The 22,770-nt window shown below is 41.2% G+C and overlaps 1 protein-coding gene across 8 annotated transcripts in view; it reads left to right on the top strand.

The window, feature by feature from the left end:
• The window catches only part of GREB1L (GREB1 like retinoic acid receptor coactivator), a 143,110-nt gene that overhangs the window by 115,207 nt on the left and 5,133 nt on the right, over positions 1 to 22,770 (top strand). For all 8 annotated transcript variants that reach the window (XM_054815849.1, XM_054815850.1, XM_054815856.1 and 5 more), the window contains 14 exons: positions 1,080 to 1,213; positions 3,395 to 3,734; positions 7,863 to 7,978; positions 8,344 to 8,588; positions 9,896 to 10,458; positions 10,951 to 11,053; positions 14,769 to 14,924; positions 15,118 to 15,257; positions 16,986 to 17,147; positions 17,476 to 17,680; positions 18,379 to 18,544; positions 19,515 to 19,742; positions 21,087 to 21,228; positions 22,343 to 22,543. In XM_054815849.1, coding sequence (XP_054671824.1) covers positions 1,080 to 1,213; positions 3,395 to 3,734; positions 7,863 to 7,978; positions 8,344 to 8,588; positions 9,896 to 10,458; positions 10,951 to 11,053; positions 14,769 to 14,924; positions 15,118 to 15,257; positions 16,986 to 17,147; positions 17,476 to 17,680; positions 18,379 to 18,544; positions 19,515 to 19,742; positions 21,087 to 21,228; positions 22,343 to 22,543 — 2,901 coding nt within the window. The remainder of the gene's footprint in view (positions 1 to 1,079; positions 1,214 to 3,394; positions 3,735 to 7,862; positions 7,979 to 8,343; positions 8,589 to 9,895; positions 10,459 to 10,950; positions 11,054 to 14,768; positions 14,925 to 15,117; positions 15,258 to 16,985; positions 17,148 to 17,475; positions 17,681 to 18,378; positions 18,545 to 19,514; positions 19,743 to 21,086; positions 21,229 to 22,342; positions 22,544 to 22,770) is intronic.

Here is a 22,770-nt window from a genome sequence, read left to right as displayed (position 1 = left end):
TTCTGGAACTAATAAAAGTTGTGTGCTAGATTAACAAGTTATGGTGTAGTACGTGCCATCACTGTGCAGAGAACAAGGTCTGTTGGACATTCTGCACCATTTGCTTTTTTCATCATTTCAGCTAGCTGATTCTGAGGATGTTTTGGCTAAACCTGCTTAAAAAATAGCCTTTTCTCTTATTCCTTGTTTGGTATATTTATATCAAGTTTGACTTCACTGTGTTGAGTGGACCGTTGGTTTCTGTTAAAGTCTCTTAAAGTGCTAGCTGTAAAAATTAAAAAAAAAAAGCCAAAACAGAATAGAGGAAATGAGGGAGTGAATGAATATTCAAAGTTTGCTTTTTTGATTGATTGTTAATAAAAGCCATTGTGCTGACCTTCTGTAAAATAGTCCAGACAATTTTTTGTTTCCCAAAAATAAAAAATCAACAACTTTCAGTCTTTTGATTAAAAAAATAACCCACCAAAAAAGTAGAGACTCTATGTGATTAATAACATTCCTAGTGATTACTGGTGATGTAAATGCACTGGAGACCATGCTGTGCTTCCAGCAAAGGCCTCATGAAATTTGAGACAGCAAATATTCTGCCTTTCTGATTGCCATCTGCAGATTTACATTCCAGCAAAGAAATGATTAGTTTCTGATTGCCATTAGAGAGCTGTAGAATCTGACAATCAAGAAGAATTTTGGAAATTAATAATCCTTCTGTTTTCAGGTTCAGTTTTAAATAGAAATGAGATAACAGTTGTCAGTAGATATAAAGCAAGAAATAGGGATTCAGAAAATAATTAGCAGGATTCTAGAAACCCCCTGCAATCACAGGTAGGAGATATACTGAAATATTTGCAAGGACCTATGTCTGTCTTTCCTAGCTGTAGACAAATAATAAGTTAAATAAAAAACAATTTACATTTTATTGCAATCCTTGAAACAAACAAATAGCATCACTGAGGAAGAATGAATGAAGAGAAAAGGATACTTTGCTTCGCAAAATACTTTCCACTTATTTTTTAAATGACAAAAGAAATTAAAATTGGTTCCAGTTTTCCTTATGTTTTTGCTATCTCTGTATGGAACAGGATGACGCAGCAAGTGAAGACAAGCTGTACTTTGGTTTGAATGAATACAGCAAATCCCTCCAATGGGGAGTCACAAGTCCCCTTTTGAGATGTGATGAAACCTTTGAAAAAATGGTCAACACACTTTTAGAAAGGTAAACAGTAACATGGGAGCTTGGAATTCTGCTTAATTGGGATCTTAAGGATACAGATATATTTATAAGCCCCATCACAGGGGGACCAAGACACAATGACCTTTGGCGTTGATCAAGTATGTGCAGTTTTTATTTTTGTAACAAATTTAATGCTGTTGGAGGAGGAGGGGATATCCTTCATTTGTTTATAGAAGGGATTAGGCCCATTCAGCAGCAGTCCAGGCTCAGCTGCGCTGGGCTCTTCTTTTGACTCAGCCCTCACTAAGCTAAGAAGGTGCCAGAGGTTTCATACCTCACCACTTCTGGTGTCTCTCTTGTTGAGACTGACAACAGACTTGTCAGTGGTGGCCCAGATGAGTGATGTCATTTCAAAAACATCATTTTTGTTACTTCATTAGTTGCCTGTGGTTTTTGGTTCCTGCAGCTCAGAGCCTGAAAGTAGCTTATTAGTACCCTGCAGCTGCCTGAACAAGCTACTTTCATACCACATATCTGTGATGTAATTAAATGTGCACATTACAGAAGACAATGCTGTCGTTTCCAGCAATATGGAGTTAATCTATTCTACGTATCAGCAGGACAGATCCCTTGTAACAATTCAAGCTATAGTTCTCATTGTATTTTCATATTTACTAGAACAGGATTGTTCTGTCTTCAGTACTTTTTTCTATTTTAAATAGTTTTTCCTATTTTACTTAGTTCAATATAATAATTGTAAATGTATCTATATCATTAAGTAAAATACAATATTAAATGTGTTAAATTAACAACATAAATGAATAATTAAGTACATCATTAATCCTTAATATTTATTATTATCTACAAATATGTCAGTAATGAATGTGATAAATGATAATAAGGTCAGTTAGTCTTAATAGGTCAGTTCTTTAGGCTTCTCATAGCCTTTCTGGTCAAGTCCAATGGAAGATATAGTGGTCACTATTTCTTTCTTTCTGTTCTTAAAAGGTGGATGGGGAAAAGGATGAAGGAGGATTAGTGCATGTGCAAATACTACCCTGATATCAGGTTAGGATAAGACTAGAAATTGATGGGAGGTGAACCTCTACCTTGCAGTCAGGATATGCTTTTGCATCTCAGTTTATTGATGGAGCCTCTGTTTTCAAGAAACCAGGTTATTCTGTCTGGGTGGGTGAGCCATACAAGTTTACAGGCCTGAAAACATTGGAGACATTTTGGTATTGTAAGAAAGGCTCTATTTGTTTTAGTAGCAAAAGTGCGGTGGGTACTTCTATGGGAGGAGGAGTAAAAAGTGTTTTAGAAATGTATTGATTTAATGCCTGGCTTATGGTATACAGAGTGAACTGCTGTACCTACTGGCTAAGGACAGACACAAAACTTTATGCAAATGAATCCCATATCGTCTATTAAATTACTTAAGAAAGAGATGAGAGAAATTGGGAACTTTGAGTTGTTTTAGTCATTTGAACATCCGTGGCACAAGACTAGCACTCAAGGCATAACAGCCTAGGTTTTTTCTGTATTATGGTGGTGAGTGAATTCATGGGGAATGTCTAGGAATGGAGTTCTTTTTTGCTTGAGTAGGTTTTAGGGGTTTTTTTGCGTTTTATTTTGTGAGTTCGTATCTGTTGTGATTGCATATAGCTGTAGTGAGAGAGAAAGAAACATTTGCTATGTAAGTTAAAAAGAGAAATGAATGCTCAGATTTGGCTGAGAGCCAGCAATCCGTATTAGCAAGTCTAATTTTGTGGTGAGAAGTCGAGAGATGTGAAATTAGGAAGTACTTCTCCGACAAACCAGTTGAAGCAGCGATGGTCATCCAAATACGTAGAAGAAAAAACTTGTGGACAGCTGTGCTCTTAAAGTGAACCGGATCTGAGATGATGTGTATCTCCATCAAGTTAAAGATCTTTAGCTGAAATTCTGGGCCAAATGAAGGTAACGGAACTTTATAATTCCACCTACTTGAGCCCAGGACTTGGCTTTTTATCTTCTGCATTTGGACTGTTATATGCATTTACTGAAAACACACAGTTAGATTTTGTGCAAAGTTATTGTTCATGAAAATCAAAGGCTTCATTCTTCAAGTGCTACAGAAAAAAATGGGTACTACTTTGCCACACGGTCCTGGTTTTCGGCTAATAATTTTCAGACATTGCTGTGATTTTGCATGTGCTAACGCAGAACTGCATCTCCTCCAAGGTACCCCCGGCTGCACAGCATGGTGATTCGCTGCTACCTTCTCATTCAGCAGTATTCCCAAGCTCTGATGGCTCTCACGACCATGGCCTCACTAAGAGATCACAGCACACCTGAAACGCTCAGCATAATGGATGACCTTATCACTTCTCCAGGAAAGGATAAGAATGGCTGTGGCCACATGCTCGTCATTAGGGTGCCGTCTGTGCAGCTAGCCATGCTAGCCAAGGAGAGGTTACAAGAAGTAAGAGACAAGTTAGGTCTGCAGTATCGTTTTGAGATCCTCCTCGGGAATCCTGCTTCGGAGCTTGCTGTCGCCAAACACTTTGTGACACGGTTGAAGGTTAGCAGAAACTAAGTATGTCTTTGTGTGCCTGTCATTGTCATCTGACTGTCGTACACGTTTTGTGTGCATTCCCATGTGTTTATAGGTTAATTATTCTATGCGAAAATGGCGCGTGTTCTCTATCTGTCTCCATGGAAGAATACTGTACTTTTGATGAGCATAAATGATTTAGAAATGCAGAAAAAATCTGAATTGTTACTGGTTCAAACACCGGCCGTTATCTCACTTGTTAAAGTTGAATAACAGCATGAGCCAGATAGGGTTCGTCCCTGAAGCTCTGAAAGCAGAGCTTAGATCTCCTTAGACTAATTCTTTCCACCAACTTATTTGTCTGTCTAGTGTATCTGTTGTCTGCTCTGTCCATCCATCTTCTACCCTTCTGATAACTGGTAAAGTATGCTGTTTGTCATAGACTTCTTTTCTCAAACTGCTGCATGCTGAAAGCCTCTTCTGCTCAGCATATATGCACCAACCTAAACTTCTGCATGTATAAGAGCATGGTTCTGCTAGCCAAATCCACTTGCTGAATGAACCTCACTACATTAAAGAAAGGGAAAAGGATTGCCTGCCTTAGGTACCAGCCTGAAAATAATTCTGGTTATCTGTCCTGATCCTTGCTTTAAGTCTCACTGAGAGATTCATTTTCTGTTTCTGCTATGAGTTATACACTATGTTCAAAGCCACACAGAAAAGGAATTAATTTTGTGAGCCTTTCTTAAAAAGTTTGCCTACAACCAAAAGCAGATAAAAGGTCCTTTAAAGAAGCTACCACCTCTGCTTCTCAAACCTCGTCTGCAGCAGGAGAGGGAAGAGAGGAAAGAAGTGGTTGGGAAAGAGAAAACAGCATGTGAGATAGCAGCTCTGTCCTGCTGTTTATTTTGGCTAGGCATTATTTCCAACCTTAAATCGTTCTGGACTGTGAGTCCTGTGAGGGTTTCTTTCCAGTCCTTTGCCGTAAAGGGCTGCAGCTCTTAAACATTCCTGGAGCAGCCTGTGAGGTCTTTAGTGCAGATCAGGATTGAGTGTGAGAGCTGTTGCAGCTGAATGTCCACGTAGCCACTGATCTGAATAGAGGACTTTGATCAGGTAGAGAATGGAAAGACTTCTAAAGAATTCTTGTTATCCCTCTCTGCCACAATATAAGATGCTTTTTTTGGAGTAAACAAATCTGCAGGGTTCTGGACTTGTTTCTTTCCTTGTAGGTCACTAGAAAAAACCCACTCAACTCTAAAACATGCCTATGAAGGGAGTGAGGAGAGGAATTCAGTTGCCCAAAGATAACCCTGTACTGTCTTTTTAGGTGTGTTATACTAGTGGCACTCGGAATGATGAAGGTCGCCTATGAGTCTTGTGCTGGGCTGCTGTACCTGCTAGTCTGGTGCCTGGGATAACACAGGGTATCTGAAATGGTATAAGCATATGTTTGGGCAACTGATTCCCATTATAAAATTCATCAGCCATGCAACCATTGAGTCTAGTTTATTGCAGACAATTTTGATTTAGTCTCTGTGCTGCTTGGCTTTTCTCCTGATATTAGGTGGGTACTGAAGCTGGAGGACTAGAGCAAGTGGGGGAACTGATCGCTGCAAGCTTCCACTATGAGCACCCAGGCCCTTTTCTTTTTTTTTTTGGAGGTGAGAGCAATATGAAGCTACTGAGTGCTTTCTGGTGAGGCTAAGGCTCGAAATGCTGGTCCCACCAATAAATGCTGTTGGTTGCAGGGAGGATGAGGCTTCATCCTGGCCTTTTTGAGGGACAGGGAGGGAAACTTTATAGCTGTTAGTAACCCCAATTGAAAAGTTTGACTTAACTTAGCCTCTCCCTAAGAGGGCGCTAGCAGTTTGTGTGGTGCCAGGGAAGGGAGGGTGGACAAGTGTCTCTGCAGTCTTGGTGACTGGACCATTCCCCTCCCTGTTGAACAAGCCCTCTGGCCAGCCAGACAGGTCACTCCTCTCCATCAGGGAGCCAGGTTTCAAGGGGGTTGGCACACCCAGAGGTACAGAATGAAAGAAGAGATAGAAAATAATTTACATAACTATTTTGTTGACCAGACATGCTGTCATGGCATACCCTATAATTGTAACAAGGATCAAACCATTTGGGAGGCATTCAGAAGTGAGGAACCCAGGGGGCTGCAGCTCTTTGCCCCTTCTGAGTAAGATGGTCAAGAAATATATCTTCTATATGCAAGTTTTTACAGCTCAAAGGCCAAGGTACTCAGACTTCTTTTTAAGTCCTTAGGCTAGCAGAAGGAAAATCAGCTTTGTATCTGTCTTCCTCTACTTCATTTTCTAGCCATGCACTTTTGCAGAAACCTCTGTTGTTGGAGAAGCAGGCCAGACCAACCCTGCTAAGCCAGAAAATATTTCTCTGCTGCCGAGGCTGCTTTACTGAGCCAGCAGATGTTGTTAAGTAGTTGGAGAAATAATTTTTTTCTGTGAACATGTTGTACAGAGGATGCTGAAATCAACAAGGGAAAGAAATCAGGACTGGGGAAAGAGACTAGAGGCGTAGCAGGGGAATCTTACTCCAAATTGTGCTCTTCCTAAGCTAAGAAAAAAATAATCATAGATTTTTTTCAGTAGAAATTTTCAAAAGGTCAAATGGCATGCTGAGTCATTGATCTGCTAGTGAGTCCCTTCATCTGCCTAAGAAGATGATTACTCATAAAACATGTCCTTTCTGGGGAAGAGGAAGGGTAAGGAGAGAACAAGTCGAGTACAGGTTGAGACTAAAAGAACCAAGAGGGAATTCAAGATAGAGTTCTTCTTGCAAGGTGTGTTTTCCACGAAGCTTGTGTAAGTCTTGTTGCTCTGTCAAGAGAGCAGTGTCTTCTTGTCTTGCACATTTGTGCTAAGATTTTTATATATATATATACACATATATATTATTTTTAATGGGCAGTTTGAGTGGTTGGGCTTGCTTATTACTCAGCAAAGCAGATTATGTGCCTCAGCTAGATAAGAGTCTTCTCCAGAACTGATTTTGTCTGTTATTAATAAGAAAGAAGGAAAAACTTTTTCCAGCAGGGTGATATGCTGTAGCTCAAAGACTTGATGATTCCATAACCATTAGGGCTTAATTTCCTTGTCTGGAGAGACCTTAATGTTTGATTAGCATGGAAATGTGAAGTCTCTGTGTTATTTGGAAAGAGCTTCTCTGCTGATCTCCTGTCTTGACTGGTCAGTGATCTAAAAGGCTGTGTTGTCAGTTTTCCTGGCAGTACCCACAATGTATTGTCAGGAATGGCTGGATATGAACCTGCATTTTTGCATTTCAGCTTTATAATAGAATTTCAGTGTTTGTGGAGATAGAATGACTTGTTTCCTTTCTAAGTGACAGTCTCTGAGTCTTTCAGCTTTACTTCCTTTCAACAGTAGGGTGTCCATACCAGCCTTGATCAAATACTGCCTGTAGCATCTGGAAGTCTGGGCACTGTACAACACGGCAAGAAAGATATTGTTTCTCAAGGTAGAGCAATGTTTTTAGGAGGCTGCATCCAACACAGAGAACACAACTGGGCTCAGCTAGGTTCAGTAAGCTCTGATGAACCAAGGGGACTGAAAGGTGTAAGGGCTTGGAACTGACACTATCAGCCTCTCCAGTGTTAAGGGAAAATGGTAGTTTTGTGGTCTTGGGCCTTGGCAGACTGTAGGTGAGGAGTCTTGTGGGATTACCTCCAGTGAAAGGGATTTTTTTTTCTTTCATATGATCTTTCATTATATAGAATAATTAAACACATATTTGGGGATCATGGAATCATTTTCATACTCCACTTGAAGGTCTTACTTCAGCTTTACATTAATTTCAAAGAACTTTTATCTGTGCCAGCTTGAAATCAAAGGCATCAACTGCATTTTTCTCCTGACGGACCACACTAATACCATACCAGGTGTATGTTTCCAGCACTGAATAACATGCTATGTATCCTTTTTCTGTGCCTTTAATGCTTGGCTAACACTTCACTATCAGAAAAAAATGCATGCCTGTACCTAAGATCTCCTTCCTGTTGGATGTTGAGTAAGCGAATTCTGTATACAATGAAAAAGCAGGAACTGAAAAAGAAAATGGGTTAAGGTTTATAAGGTGTCATTTAAATGTGACTAGAAGTTTCTCTGTTCACAGGCTTGGAGAGGGAATGAGCAGGAGGACTGGATCCCTCGCACCTATCAGGATTTGGAAGGCCTACCTTGCATTGTTATTCTAACTGGCAAGGACCCTCTAGGAGAAACTTTCCCCAGGTGCTGTTACGACTCTTGCAGTATGGTTGTTCTCTATCATGTTTAGATAAATTGAGGGGTGGGTAAGTGGTTTGATAACATCTGGCTATTTTTTCACCAAAAAAAGTGTATGCTAGACTTTATTTGGGAAGAGTTTAAAATTTTGGAAAGTGCAGTTTGTGAAAAATAAAGCTCCCATACTCTGTGGGTTAGTGAATGTCTGTGCAAAGTACCAAGGAGTATAACTTATGTGCTGATTATTTAAAAATTATTTTATATTTTCTGGCTAATGAAATTGTTCATGAATATTTAATAAGCAATTAAAGATAGGGAGTATTCTTCAAAGTGAGAGAAAACTTCCTTTTTTCTTGGGTTGGGTTTTCTAGGTCGTTGAAATACTGTGACCTTCGACTAATTGACTCAAGCTACTTAACTCGGACTGCGTTAGAGCAAGAAGTAGGCCTGGCATGCTGCTACGTCTCGAAGGAGGCAATTCAAGGACCTATTGTAGCTCTTGACCTTAGCGAGAAGGAGCATGAGAAAGCTAATGGTAGCGAGAATGACTCTGATGAGCTGTTGATAGACTTGGACCGGCCCCAGAGTAACAGCAGTGCTGTCACTGGAACCTCAGGTCAGTTATTCTGCTGTTGCTCTGAAAAACAATTCTTCGTTCCTACGTCATTGGAAGTTGAATGCAAACATTGAGACGTTTAGTTGAATGTGGGTTGCTTAGCTGTATCTTCCTGCAGGCTAGGCAATGAAATGTTAGTAGTAGATACTTTCCACAGTGAGCAAGTTTCCTGTCTACAGCTAAAAGGGGATGGTGTTGCAATGGGAGGATGGTATGCCATAGCTAAGGGTCCCTTGTGACTTTAATTTTTAAACTTATATTTCACATTTGTTGCTAGTTTGTCCAGTGGATCCTGAAAAGATTTTAAAAATCAGAGTAGAAATAGATAGTATAAAATTTTAGGAATAGAAGAATGCTCTCTAACTGTAGGGGTGACTATGGGTGAGGATGGATATTTGCCTTCTTGCCAAGACCAACAGAATGGCTGGGTCTTGCCCTAACTCTTCAGGAATCAGTGGAGCCTCATCTCCCACCAAGCCTTCCCTTCCTTGCATTCCTCAGGGGCTGCTGGGTCCTTCCCTTTATTTCCCTATGAGTTTGAGGTATTAAGACAGCTGAACTGGATCTTTGCCATGCACCACACCTTCCCATACACTAACTAAACCTGACTGGTATGGTGGAGAGAGCATAGCACAGCTCGCATTAAGGTTGCAGTGAAATGAATGCTCAGTTCCCCATAGAATGGAGTGTCAAATCAATCTATGTATACAGTGGTGTCTTATACTTGAATTTCAGGAGGTTGTACCATCATTGGATGGTACATTTAGATTGGATATTAGGAAAAAATTCTTCACCAAAAGGGTTGTCAAGCCTTGGAACAGGCTGCCCAGGGAAGTGGTTGAGTCACCATCCCCGAAGGTATTTAAAAGACGTGTAGATGTGGTGCTTAGGGACATGGTTTAGTGGTGGACTTGGCAGTGTTAGTTTTACGGTTGGACTTGGTGATCTTAAAGGTCTTTTCCAACCTAAACAATTCTATGATTCTATGATCGAATTCCAAATCCCAGATGGGGAATAGTAGTTAACATATGGAGCTTAGCAGTCATTTGGGATTGAGACACTTGTGTTTGGACTCTGAACCCTAATAGAAAGGCTGTTGCCTCTCCAGCAAGAGGGACAGATGGGTATCAATGATTTTAAGTGGTGAAACACTGACCTAAGCCACACGATGAGCTCACCCAGCAGCGCTCATTGAACAGAAATATCTGAAGGTTAGGATTGTCCCATAGATCAAATGAGTTCATGATTTCTTTACATTTTCTTACGTCAGCCAGTATCTGTTCATTGCCTGTTCTTTGTTTCCCCAGGTTCCCTGGCAGACAATGGCGTGAGCTCCTCGAGTGCTGCAGACAAGTCTCAGAAGCAAGCACCGTCACTTAACTTTCAGACTGTGGTGCACAGCTCAGTAGATGAGGGAACTTACCCCGGTTTCACAGCCGGAGAGACCCTGAAACAAGAATGCGACTCCCTGGGTAACCAGATGGCGAGCAGCACCACTTCAAAACTATCATCACTGTCTTCAGTCTCCCAGACGTTTCGGTGGCCTGCCCATTCGGCCAAAGACAGCAAGGCCCTCCGTGCTGCACTGCCACGCATCGTCATCCTGTCAAAAGCTGCCTACTGTCTGCTGAGCTCACAGAAAAGTGGGAATTTGCCTTCCTCCTCTTCCCTCCTGCCTCATGCTGACGTGTCTTGGCTGAGCTCTCTGAGGCCTCTGCTTCACAAGGACATGAACAGTGAAGAGCAGTCTCTCTACTACAGGCAGTGGACAGCAGCCCGACAGCACCACGCGGACTTCAGCAATCAGGGTGAGACGTCTGGCTCGAGGAGTTTCCACCCCAGGCGGCTGCTTTTGACAGGACCACCACAAGTAAGAGAACAGTTCCTTCCTCTTGCCTTATTAGCAGGATGAGAGGACTGATGAGGTCTGCAGATCGTACTGTAAAGGCCCCCTGCAAGGTTGCATGCAGTGATGTGTTTTGAGGTCAGAAATCAGCCAAATTTTAAGGTTAAGTCCATGCTGGAAGTGGTAAGGAGAGGAAGGGTGATGCTGCATGTCATGTTTTAACCGAAGTGAAATACGTGTGGATGACACAGGGCATAAAATTGCCATGAGCGTATCAGTAGAGAAGCTGTTATCATTGCCGATCTCCCTGCGTACAAAAGTGGTACGGGCTGTGGGCCAGGTTTTGCTCACAGATCAATTTTGTAACACTATTCAGCACAATGGGGAATATTACGTCTTGTTATGTTTTCAGGCACAGCTATAATGAGGTGAACCCAAAGGCGTTTATCTGAAATGTAGCGTGCCTTTGTATTAATCTGAGTTGAGATTTGGACTTTTTTTCCATCTCTGGCTCAGGTGGGAAAGACTGGCTCATACTTGCAGTTCCTAAGGATTCTCTTCCGCATGCTGATCCGGTTGCTGGAAGTAGATGTGTACGATGAAGAAGAGATTAATGCCAGTAAGTATTTAGTAGTCATTCTTAATATGTATTATAAAGACCCTCTTTATAATGCAGTGACAAATTTTTAGGCTCACGGAAAGACTGTAAATTACACCTACTACTTGTCCTGTCCATTAGTGTGTAGCTAGACTTACTGTAGGTGTCTGCACATATTTAAATATAGATTAATAAAAATGTAAATTTTATATTGGACTTAGCTGAGAATTGTTAAATGTATTTTGGATTGATATATTTGGATAGCACTAAAGTGAAAGTGAACGCAAAACTGTAAATGGGCAACATAGAATCATAGAATGGTTTGGATTGGAAGGGACCTTAAAGACCATCTAGTTCCAACTCCCCTGCTGCGGGCAGGGACACCCTCCACTAGACCACGTTGCCCAAAGCCCCATCCAACCTGGCCTTGAACACTTCCAGGGATGGGGCATCCACAGCCTCTCTGGGCAACCTGTTCCAGTGCCTCACCACTCCAACAGTAAAGAATTGCTTTCTAACATCTAGTCTAAATCTCCCCTCCTTCAGCTTAAACCCAGCATCTGCCCATGTTATCTTTACTTGCTAGTTTTTAAGCACTGGCTGCTTTTAAGCAGACAAGACATTTAAGAACATTTCGTTTCTGGCTGAAACATCACTATTATTTATGTTTAATTATAAATTAGATACCAGTTTTCAGTAAGACTATCTGCAGTTTATGCTGAGGAAAAAGGGGAAGGGGAACCACTTTGGATTTGCACTCATTTGTCAGTTCTCACAGATCTATTAACTGCTGTGGCAGGACTTTGCCTTGAGATGCACAAACCCTTTAAGAAAGGAGTCCTCTTCAGGGTGTTTTTCACATAACTGTGGTTTTGTAGTGACGATAACTCTGTGGTGCATGAATCTTATGACTGGCATCCTGAAAATGTAGTTGTTGTCAAACCTTTGAAAAGATTAATTTGTATTTCTGCTCAGAAAGTGGTTCTATGTGAAAAAAAATGTATTTTCCTTTTATCTGAAGCTTTGGGGACTGTTATTCTCTCATTATTTGAACTAAAGTAACCCAGGAACTTAGGATGAAGTATCAAAATGTAAGAGACGTTCTGCATCATGCTGTCTGGCCTGTTGTGATCACAGCAACATGTCACACCACTGCCAGGAATGCGTGGAGCTCCATCAGAAGAGCAGTTTGGGTTTGTTTAGGGTTTTTGGTTGTGGCTTTTTTGCTCCCACTACTTCTATTGGAATGCTCTTTCAGAGCCCTAGTGTTCTGATGACTGAAAATGTTATTTCATTCTCCAACCCAAAGATGTTCCTGTCCTAATTATAATCATTCTCTTGGGGACCAAAGAAAATATTAAATTAAAATACTTTTTCTCCTCTTTGATGTTTGCTTCTATGGTGTAGTCAGGCAGAAATCTTACCCTCTCAGCGTTCATCTAGGTAGCCTGGATCTTCTTACAGAATCCTCACAACTTTATTCTCCTTATTAGTTTAGCAGCTCTTGCCTGCACATCTATTTTCAGTTTATCTTTCTGGTACATGAGCGACCAGAACAGAACGTGGTATTCTGCAGGATGTTTAACCAACCCATGTACAACAACTCGTGTGTTCCCCTGCCCCACTGAAAGCCCCACGATTGTTGAGGCCTATGATTGCACTCATCTTTTCCATTCTTCCATTTCACTGGCACTGATACGTAGTTTGTACTCGTGGGTTCCTCTGCAACTCAGTCGTTTCCAATTGAGGTGCTCCCAACCTGCTGTAGAAATGCTTGTTATTAGTCCTTGATTGTACATATGACTCATATTTTTTCTGTTAAATATCATCCCGTTTCTGTTGTTACAGTTTTCGAGTGCGTTGAATTCTTTCTGGATGATCTTTGATTCCTTCTCCATATTGACAATGACTCTCAGAGTGCCACCAGCAAACAAGTCTTTTTTTTTTTTTTTTTTTTTGAGTTGGTGACAGTAGTGAAAAAATTAAACAGTATGCCCCTCTACTGATCTTTTAACTTCACTGATAATATCCATCTGCCTTAATGCTTATGATGTTACATGCTGCCATCTTCTGTTTAATCAACTTGTTAAATGTACAGACCATTCACTGTGTCCATTTTCTTCAGCCATATTAATAATTTGTCATATAGTATCATATCAAATACTTAAGTCCAGAAGGGTAAGATGCATTGCATTTCCTTTGTTCAGAGACATAGATGTATCATAGCTGCATAATGAAAGTAACACAGGATTTCTTTGGTCAACCATGTTGCATTTTATTACATTTTTCATTTATTTCAACATCTTTAGTTATTTTCTTCACCCTCCCCAAGTTTTGAGTATTACCAAGGTCAAAGTAATGGACCCAGAGCTCCATAGATTACTGTATCTCCTCTTAAACAGTGATGATGATAATATTCGCTATGCTTGCATTGAAATCAGGCATGGAGATTATTCAATCATCAAAGTAAAAAGAAAAAAAAATTATATATTGGGGTGATATGGCAAAGAAAATTGTAATTTGTTTTTATGCACTTTTCTGAGGTCTTCCTCAACTTGACATTTGGCAAAGCTTATTTTATTTCACACTTGTTGACATTTAAGACAAAACTTCATTCACTGGTGAGGTTTTTTCGTTCCTCATGGACTTTATTCGTTCTTGGTGTCCTTTTTGATGTAGTTCCTCTGAAGCCCCTTCCTCCTGGTGTTTTTATGGTTGATATGCTGGTTACTGGTTGGTTGGCACCTGCGATTCTAAGAAGTTCCAGTCTCATTCATAGGCAAGTCCCTGGTTTTCTCAGGCCAGCTGACTTACAGAGCAAGCTTCCTCAGGATTTGTCTGTATGGACAAACTAATACGCCTCATCTGACCGATGGCGTATCTTAATGTGAGTATAGCACGGTGCCAGTGAGGTTAATGGCCTCTAACCTGCTGCTGGCTCACATCCTGTTGGGTCATTCAGGGTATGGCGAGCATGTGCTTGTCTGTACACCCAACCTCTGTTTCATCTGAATTTGCTTTTCTAAAATGAGTAACCTTGGTTACACACCTATTTTTGTGTTTCCTTCCATCTCATTTTAAACTGAATTGAGTCATGTTCAAGCTGCAGTCCAAAGTTGTTTTCTTTGGCCAGTGTTTTCTAATAATCCCATTACTTACACTTGATTTTCTACTTTAGACTTATCTCTGTTGGATCAAGGCAAAGAAGTTCCAGTTGATCCTTGCTGGCCACATCCCATTCTCTAACAGGGATGTGTCTTTTACTGCCTTTGTCATGCACTGCCAGCTACTAGTTCATAAATTTATACAGCCTCTTTCTCCGTGTTTTCATCCTTCTGCCTTTGGGTAGTTTTGCTTCTCATTTGCCTGATGCTCCTCATTCCACCACAGAGAGGCGTTCCACCACAGCTGTATCTTCTGCACAGATAGGACCATTCATTTGAGCATTTTATGCTAAAACAGAGTGAATTACACCTTGGCCACTTGATGAGGGGCAGAGCAGAGAGATACCTGTGAGACTCCTTCACCTGCACACAGTTTCCAAGGAATTGCTATTTCTTTGAAATGGCTTTGTGTGGATTATAATTTCATTTTTGGTAATATTCATGATGTTCAAAGATGTCTCTGTGTGTGTGTGCACCTGTGTGAGTTCCTGTGCAATTGTCAGTCAGCAAACATCAGGTAAACACCATTCAGTGGGTATCTGATACTGCTTACCTGAAGTGTGTTGTTGCAGATCATACAGAAAACAGTGAGATTACTCAGTCTAGCAATGACCACTGGCCGGATATTGAGATCTTCAGCAAAATGTCTTTTGACCTGAATGTGCATGACCCCAAGTACAGAACTGTAAGTCCTGTATACACAGAACAACTGGCAAGAGTGAAACAAGGTAAGTAGAGTTTTTTAGGACTACTTTCCTACAGAGAATCAGGTTTTATTGGTTTGATTGAACACACGAGTTCACAAGAGCCTTTAATCTCCAAAACAAAATGAAACAAAACAATTTGTGTGTTCTTTATAATAATTGTTACTGCAATCACAGTCTTTAACATTCATACATTTTCTGTTTTCTTCATGCATAGAAACAAGCAAAGAAACAAAATCGGAGGAACCTAAGAAAAGGGAGACTGTGTCCATGATGTTGACTAAATACGCAGCTTACAATACGTTCCATCACTGTGAGCAGTGCCATCAGTATATGGACATTAATCCCACCGCACAGGTTGGTGTCAAGGTCCAGGGGCAAACTGCATCCTTGATTTCATTGTGGTCTCTTCCGGCATGCTGCTCTGGTCTCATGCTTTCACCTTCCCTGAGATGGAATTAATTCTTCCATTCTGAGGGGAGATACTGAGCTACTGTCCCTAGAGCATCAACTGTGTCTGCTGCGTTCTGCATGAGCAGTTCTCCTCTCCAGTTGCCTCTGACAAAGGGTGAATATTGTGACTAGTTGTCTCAAGCCAAAGCATTATTCAGCACGCCCAGAGGGTTCACAGTTTCTTGTGGGAGAGGACTGTAAAATTGAGAGAGATGCTTGTCTGACCTAAATGCCAGCCCCACACCTGTGGATGGGAGACTGGAAGGCCTACTTCTTCCTCCCTGTGTATGTAACTGTGTGTGCTTCTCAGCAGTAGCTTATGAGTCACTAGACAAAAATGATCATTTTTAACTGTTTAGTTAAAAAACTTTTGATCTCTAAAACAAAGAGTTCTGCTTGCAGGAGACTGTCAGGTAAGATTATTCTTGGTTAATAGCTCAGACATTATTTCTTAACTACCACTGATAGTTTACTTGGAGGTTTCTTATCTCAACTCGTTCTTTCCTTGCTTGCTAATCTTTCCCAACAGCTTGCTATTAACCTAACACAGCGTAGACACGCTTACCTGGCGATGTGCAATGTCAATTACCTCAGAGCAGTACCAGCAGGTCTGATTTAAACCTCATGCTTCATTAAGTATGTTGACACAAGCAAATCCTCCCAAAGGACGTCTGTTGTTCCCTCCATTCATCTTTGTGTGTGTTGTCAAACATAATAACTAGTGTTAAATATAAATAGCTATGTGGATGTGCAAGTGCGAGTTGTGTCTGTAGGATTATGATAATTGAACTCAGAGAAATTACACATCCAAAGGGAAGTCACTGGACAGCCGGCATTATAAAGGAACAGAGATTCTTCAGTGCTTTCACAGAACCTAAATAAAGCCCCTTTCATTTTCCATCTTTACTTAGGCTGATTATGTCAGTTCTTTAGTAAAGATTATAGAAAGATGACTGCTAAGAGTAAATGATTTGACCTTGTATCAAGACAGATGCTTCTGTAGGATGAAACCTTATCAGATACGTAGACAGTTTGTATACACTTACACAGTTCAGTGAAGCACTGTGCACACTTAAGCTCACCCAGATTCTTCATGGCCTTGTTAATGGCATGGTCTGCCTTGGTTACCTCTTGGTTACCTAGCTGCTTAGAAGAGTATTGCCACAGGAAAAACACCGTACCAACGCAGCCATGCTGCTGCTGAGGTGTCTGAGTGGCAGTGCATTCTGCTGCAGAGGCACACCCACATACTACACTGCTCTTGAATCCTTTGGGAAAATGTATTTGGACAGTTTGTTTCCTAGTATATATATTTCTCACTTCTCCTTGTAAATATTGATACATAATCTCCAGCTCAAATGGACTTCAGAAGAGTCCAGTTTGGCCAAAGTTTATTACTGGTACAGAAAACTGATTGTTTTAATAGCAAGGCCAGTTACATGCCTAAGTAATGTGGCTTATGGTAGAGGAAAATGAGAATATAATAGAGTTAACTTCAGTTACTGAAAGAGAATGTTTTGGATGTTGTTCTCTGATGGCTTTCAGTATTGTGACTGTAAGAGCAGGTTGCCATATACTCCTTACGTGTTACCTGCTTGCAAATCTTTTTTCCGATTTTTTTGTCGTATACAGATATCTGACTCCACTCTGCATGCATTCACATTTTCATCCTCGATGCTAGGAGAAGAGGTTCAACTGCATTTTATAATCCCCAAGTCCAAAGAGAACCATTTTGTCTTCAGCAAGCAGGGAAAACATCTGGAAAGCATGCGTCTCCCACTCGTTTCTGACAAGGTGCGTGTGCTGCTCTTATCCATCTGCTGGCTACATATGCTGAATGCAGTCAACTTGACATACATTTACAATTTAATGGTGATTATCTGGGGTTTTTTTTCTGTTTTCTTTTTGTTTTAAATTCCTTTGCATAATTCTTGCCTGATTGTCCTTAGAACTGGAGTTTTTGAGGGCAATCATCCCTTTTTGTATTCCTAGTTTCCAGTTCATATGTGTTGCAATGATCAATAATCTTAAAATCCAGTGTAAACAATAAATAAATAAAAATCCATATCAGGAATAACCTGCTTTTTACCAAATGTTACCAAAGTATCTCCTGTTCCAGCAGAATTTGAATGCAGTCAAGAGTCCTATCTTCACTCCATCAAGTGGGCGTCATGAACATGGCCTCTTGAACCTCTACCATGCCATGGAAGGCATCAGCCATCTTCACCTCCTTGTAGTCAAGGAGTATGAAATGCCACTCTACCGTAAATACTGGCCCAACCACATCATGCTTGTCCTGCCAGGCATGTTCAACAATGCTGGCGTTGGTAAGAAACACCATCAATGCATTGCTGTGAAGATAGCAAAATCCATGTTGGACAATGTGGATCGTGTTGTTGAAGGAAACTTTGCAGCAGTTCCTTGCATTCATGCTGTGATAATAGCAGCAATATCTGTGCAAAATACAATGATGTGTAAGAACTGCTGTTAGGGACGTGGAATATATGTTTGTATCGCTGCCTTCCCAGTTTAAAATGTGATGTTTTATAGGCCGCATTCACTCATTTTACTCAGCTCTGCATTGTGAATGTTCATTCTAGACATTTTACGCATGATTTTTCAAATTGCAACTCTTTTAGTTAGCTGAAGCTAAATATTAACTGCAGCTGAACACTGGGAACTTGAACTTTGGACTTTTCATGGATGCTGAGTTTTTCCTGCAAGGAGTTTTAAGTAGCTTCATTTTTAGAATCTCAGCCCCTTCCTGGTTCAAGTTACGTTATTAATGTCCACAAAATCATGTTCTGCAGAGTCTCTTTAAAAGTCTGGTCTTCTTGGTATCTGCCTTTTAGATTTACTCACACTGAAAAAGGGACATAGTGATTTCTTTTTAAACTAAGATGTTATGAGCACTAAGTTCATAAAGGGTAATGACTGCAGATGTTCATGTAGCCTTTCTTTGGGGAGAGAGAGTGATAAAGTCTAATAAAGATCTCTGTATGTTATCTTCATGGTGTCTTCTCAGGTGCTGCCAGGTTTCTTATTAAGGAACTTTCCTACCACAATTTAGAACTGGAACGAAACCGCTTGGAGGAACTGGGAGTCAAGCGCCAGTGCGTGTGGCCGTTCATCGTGGTCATGGATGACTCCTGTGTCTTGTGGAACATGCACAGTGTCCATGAACAGTCGAGGTAAGTGACCACCCAGCGCTGGGCTCCCTGCACTCATCCAGCACAGACAGCAGCACACCTGCGACTTAGGCTCATCTCTAGCATCTGACAGGCTATGAAAGGCCGGACAACTGGAAAAGTTGGGCAGCTGGAGCTGCTGGTAACGTACTCGAAATATTGCTAAGCAAAAGCAGCTTTCAGCAGTGCCTTTGATGGAGTAACACCAGGCTGCCTGGCTGAAGGGCCTCACAGAGGTCATTATTCACTCAATTATTATTCAGATAGCCCAGGAAATGTACACTTGGATGTTAGGTATATTGTCTAAAAGGCAAAACCCCCAGCTCTTTCACTCAGAGCAGAAGGAAGGCTGTAGATTTGTCTTGTTGACCACCGATACACAACCTCCAGCTGTTGAACATTTCCACCTGGCTCTACCCTTAACATCTGTGAGCCACAGTCAGTACCATTGACAAAACTCTGCTTGTGCTTGTTCTTTGCCTAAAGCCACTCTTGCTTTTAGTGACTATTTGAGTGATTTCTCAATATGTTACTTCCCTGATTTGTTTTGATTCAATTTCTGTTTCTTTATGAAAACAGTTTATTTTGGGAACTCTAGCTTTTTAGAAGGCATTAAGCTCTCGCTCTCCTCGGCGCTTATGCTGTCCATTACAGAGAAAATAGCCTTCCAGCAATGGGGCATAAGGCGATTCCTTTTCCCTTTCTAAATTGCTGTATAATACCTTATTCTGCTGAAAGGCCCATTTTCTTATAATGACTAAATTGATGGGATAAGTTGGCTGTTATTTAAAAAGTCTGCATTTATGTATATATTTTTACATCTAGAGTAAACACTCTCAATTGTTAATGGAATTACTTGGTCCTTTGTATACACATATATGTGTGTGTATATATATATACACACACACACATATAAATGCAGTGTATGTTATATAAAAATAATAAGCCATGTTTGTATGATTGTGTTTTGCAGCCAGTCCCTGGAGCCTGGGTGTACCAGCAAGAACGTGTCGCTAAAGACTGTCCTCCAACACATTGAAGCCACCCCCAAAATTGTTCATTATGCAATACTGGGTGTTCAGAAATGGAACAGCAAGCTGAATGCCAGAAAATCCAAGGCTCCATTCTCCAGGTGCCACGTGCGTGATTTTGTACTGCTCAACATAGACCTGACCCAGAATGTGCAATATGACCTAAACAGGTAGGCTCTATATATATGTATGTGGTAAAATAATACGCTGTCATGATAAGAATCTTGTCACCATATTTCTATACCCCGTCGAGATAAACAGAAAGATGCTTTCTAAGGTAACAAGTGCACAATCACAAAAATAAAACACAGAGTGACTCAGATGATTGCATCTGAATGAATAAGGCATCAAAATAAACTTAGCAGCAGCCAAAAGAACTGGGAGAGACAGAGCACAAGGCCAGGGAGGGCTACAGAGGACTGAAAAGGTGGCAGGGGGGGAAGACAAAACTTCAGGAGAAATAAGTAACCACGAGACCAAAAATAGAAGAAAGAAACCAGAATTACATCAGTCACAGGAAGAGTGTGGAGCTTCCAGAGGCACTCTGGAAGCTGTGAGGAAGGAGGAAAGATTCCTTCTGTTTTCTTTGGAGTCAGCTTTCCTCCCTATTGCCTCTTGGGTTTGTAGTAAAGACAGATGAGTAAATAACTTTCCACTATTTCCTTCCTTTTTTTTTCTTCCCCTCCTCCTCACCTAACTCCATCCTAAAGCATTTCCAATAAAGCACTGTTACCGTGGGGCTTTACCTCTAGTTTTCATCACAGACTGAAGCAATATGCAATTCCCCCACTCCCCTGGCCAGGCGTGTATAGAACAAACCGTGTCTCTGCCAGCCACAGCCTGGCCCTGGGGCATCTCACCCGGCTCTCCTGCTGCTGCTTTCAGGGATCCTGAGCGTTTGAGTGAGGAATTGTAGCCTGTTGGTGCAAGCTGGGGTCTGGTGTGGCTTCCAGAGATCTTGATTTCACATTCTCCGGGTGGTTGAATCATGAGATGGGAATCAGCCCACAGAAGTGAGCAATTACATCATAAATAACGCAGGATAAACTTTACTTCTCAGTTGCTTTGCCTTCCCTACCCAGATAATTGTCAAAGCCACATTTATCCCCTGATTCCAGTTCATCAAAAAGTATGTCATGTAGAACTGGCATGTTCAGAAATGGAAGTTGGTCACTGCAGAGCTTCTCTCAGATCTAAAATATGTATAAAAAAAAGAACTAAAAAGAAGAAAAAAAGGAAAGGGTGGGGAAGAAATTATTGATGCCATAAAGATGTGCTGAAAAATGAAGACTTTTTGGTCTTAAGATGACCAGAAGTTGCTTTCCTACACCAGGGGCATGTTGAAGGAATGAGTCTTCAGAGCCGTGTAGACAATTTGTGTAGGCACCATATGAGATGGTCTCCAAAAATCTCTCCTGAGCCTGTTCCGGTGCACTTCAGCAGCGGGTGTGTGAATACTTGCTCACGCACAGCAGCCACACAGCTGGTTTAGCGATCTTGTGTTTAATGTCCAGGTATTTCTGTGAAGATGTAGATTTTAATCTGCGGACGAACAGCAGTGGCCTGCTCATCTGCCGCTTCAACAACTTCAGCGTCATGAAGAAGCATATTCAGGTTGGAGGACAAAAGGACTTTGTCGTTAAGCCAAAAATCATGGTGAGTGCAGATGTATGCTCCGTCATACGTAAAGGGTAAAATCAGGACCTGTTTCCTCTAGAAATAACGAATTCTCTAGCCTTTTAGATTCATTTTGTGCTTATTTGACATGACATTGATGGCCTACTCCACGGTAGGGCTGCCACATCAGAAATAGAAAATAGTAAATATTTTTCTGATTATAAATTATTAACAATAACCCTCCTAATCTATCAGAAGATGGACTGGGATTGGAAAGAGTTTGGTCTAGCTGTTCACTGGTATCTCTGACGGAGGGAGAATTTGCAGATCAAAAGCAGGCAAGTTGTACTGGACTAGTTTGAATAATTTCAACGCAGCCAGCAGTTTCCACTGCTTGCTGGTTCGTGACAACTTTCAGTCCTTGCACTTGCTGACAAAAAGAGACCTGAGGAAAGGCACTGAAAATGGCAACCTTCTGAAATCCACCCGGGAAATCCAAGTATTTAGGAAGAATGGTGTGGGGATACCAAATAGTTTGTACAGAGTATGTTACGCCTGTGCCAGCTTTAAGTGGAGGTGTATTTCAAAGATTTGGTTTTAATCTAGGAATCTTATCATTTGTGTTCTGGGTGGGTTTAAACACATCCCATGCCGTCCCTCTCTTAAAAAATCACCTCTGTATTTCAGATTTAACTGACTAAACCCTGGATTTGAGTATTTTGGGAGGTCATTTTCTGAATTTTCCTTTTCTTGTGGTTGTAGTAGAATCTGTAGTGATGGACTGGCCTATGAGAAAACTCCATAGAAAGCATTTTCTGTGGATGTCTGCACAGAAGAAGGATGTCATTTCCTTCACTGTCCAGGAGTAAGGCAGGATGAAGGGTGTTGTGACAATTTGAAGTCCCTATTTTATGTCCCTTATTTAGGCGAACAGATATCCACAGAAGTACTTAGCAACCACAGAACAAGTAATTCATTTATTTCTGTGCCCTGGTGCTGCGTCGAAATCGAGCGGGGATTTTTGATTCTTTCCCCCAGCTTTCTCTCTCCTCCTGCCCTGTCATGGTGATCCCTTCCCCAGCTAGAGGAACTCCTGCAGAGAAGATACACTGAGTAGGTGGGTTAAAAGGGGTTCCCTTTGGTTTCACTGCAGGTTTCAGACAGCCTGGCACCAATAATGCCTCTTCAGTATGTCTGCGCCCCTGACAGTGAGCATACGTTGTTGGCAGCCCCGTCTCAGTTCCTCCTGGAGAAGTTCCTTCAACATGCGACATACAAACTCTTCCCGAAGGCCATTCATAACTTCAAGAACCCAGTATTGGCCATTGACTGCTACCTGAACATCGGGCTCGAGGTACAAAATATTTGCAGGGATAATGGGGGCCAGTAAATGCAAACCTTTAGTTCAACATCTTTCTTGTGGTGAAAAACCCCTTCTTTTATGAACCCTCAGCATTCAGGGTAGTGTTTGAAGACTTTGGTCTCAAACAGTGAGACTCTGCTGTTGGAGCTAAAGGAGCTACTCTGCTGGAGGAGCTGGTGGTAAAGCCTCCTAGCTGACTGATGTGGGTAGAGACCAGA

Source organism: Grus americana, chromosome 2, assembly GCF_028858705.1.
Source record: "Grus americana isolate bGruAme1 chromosome 2, bGruAme1.mat, whole genome shotgun sequence".
NCBI classification, from domain to species: domain Eukaryota; kingdom Metazoa; phylum Chordata; class Aves; order Gruiformes; family Gruidae; genus Grus; species Grus americana.
Note: the sequence above shows the minus strand (reverse complement) of the source record. Positions and strands in the feature narration are given on the sequence as shown.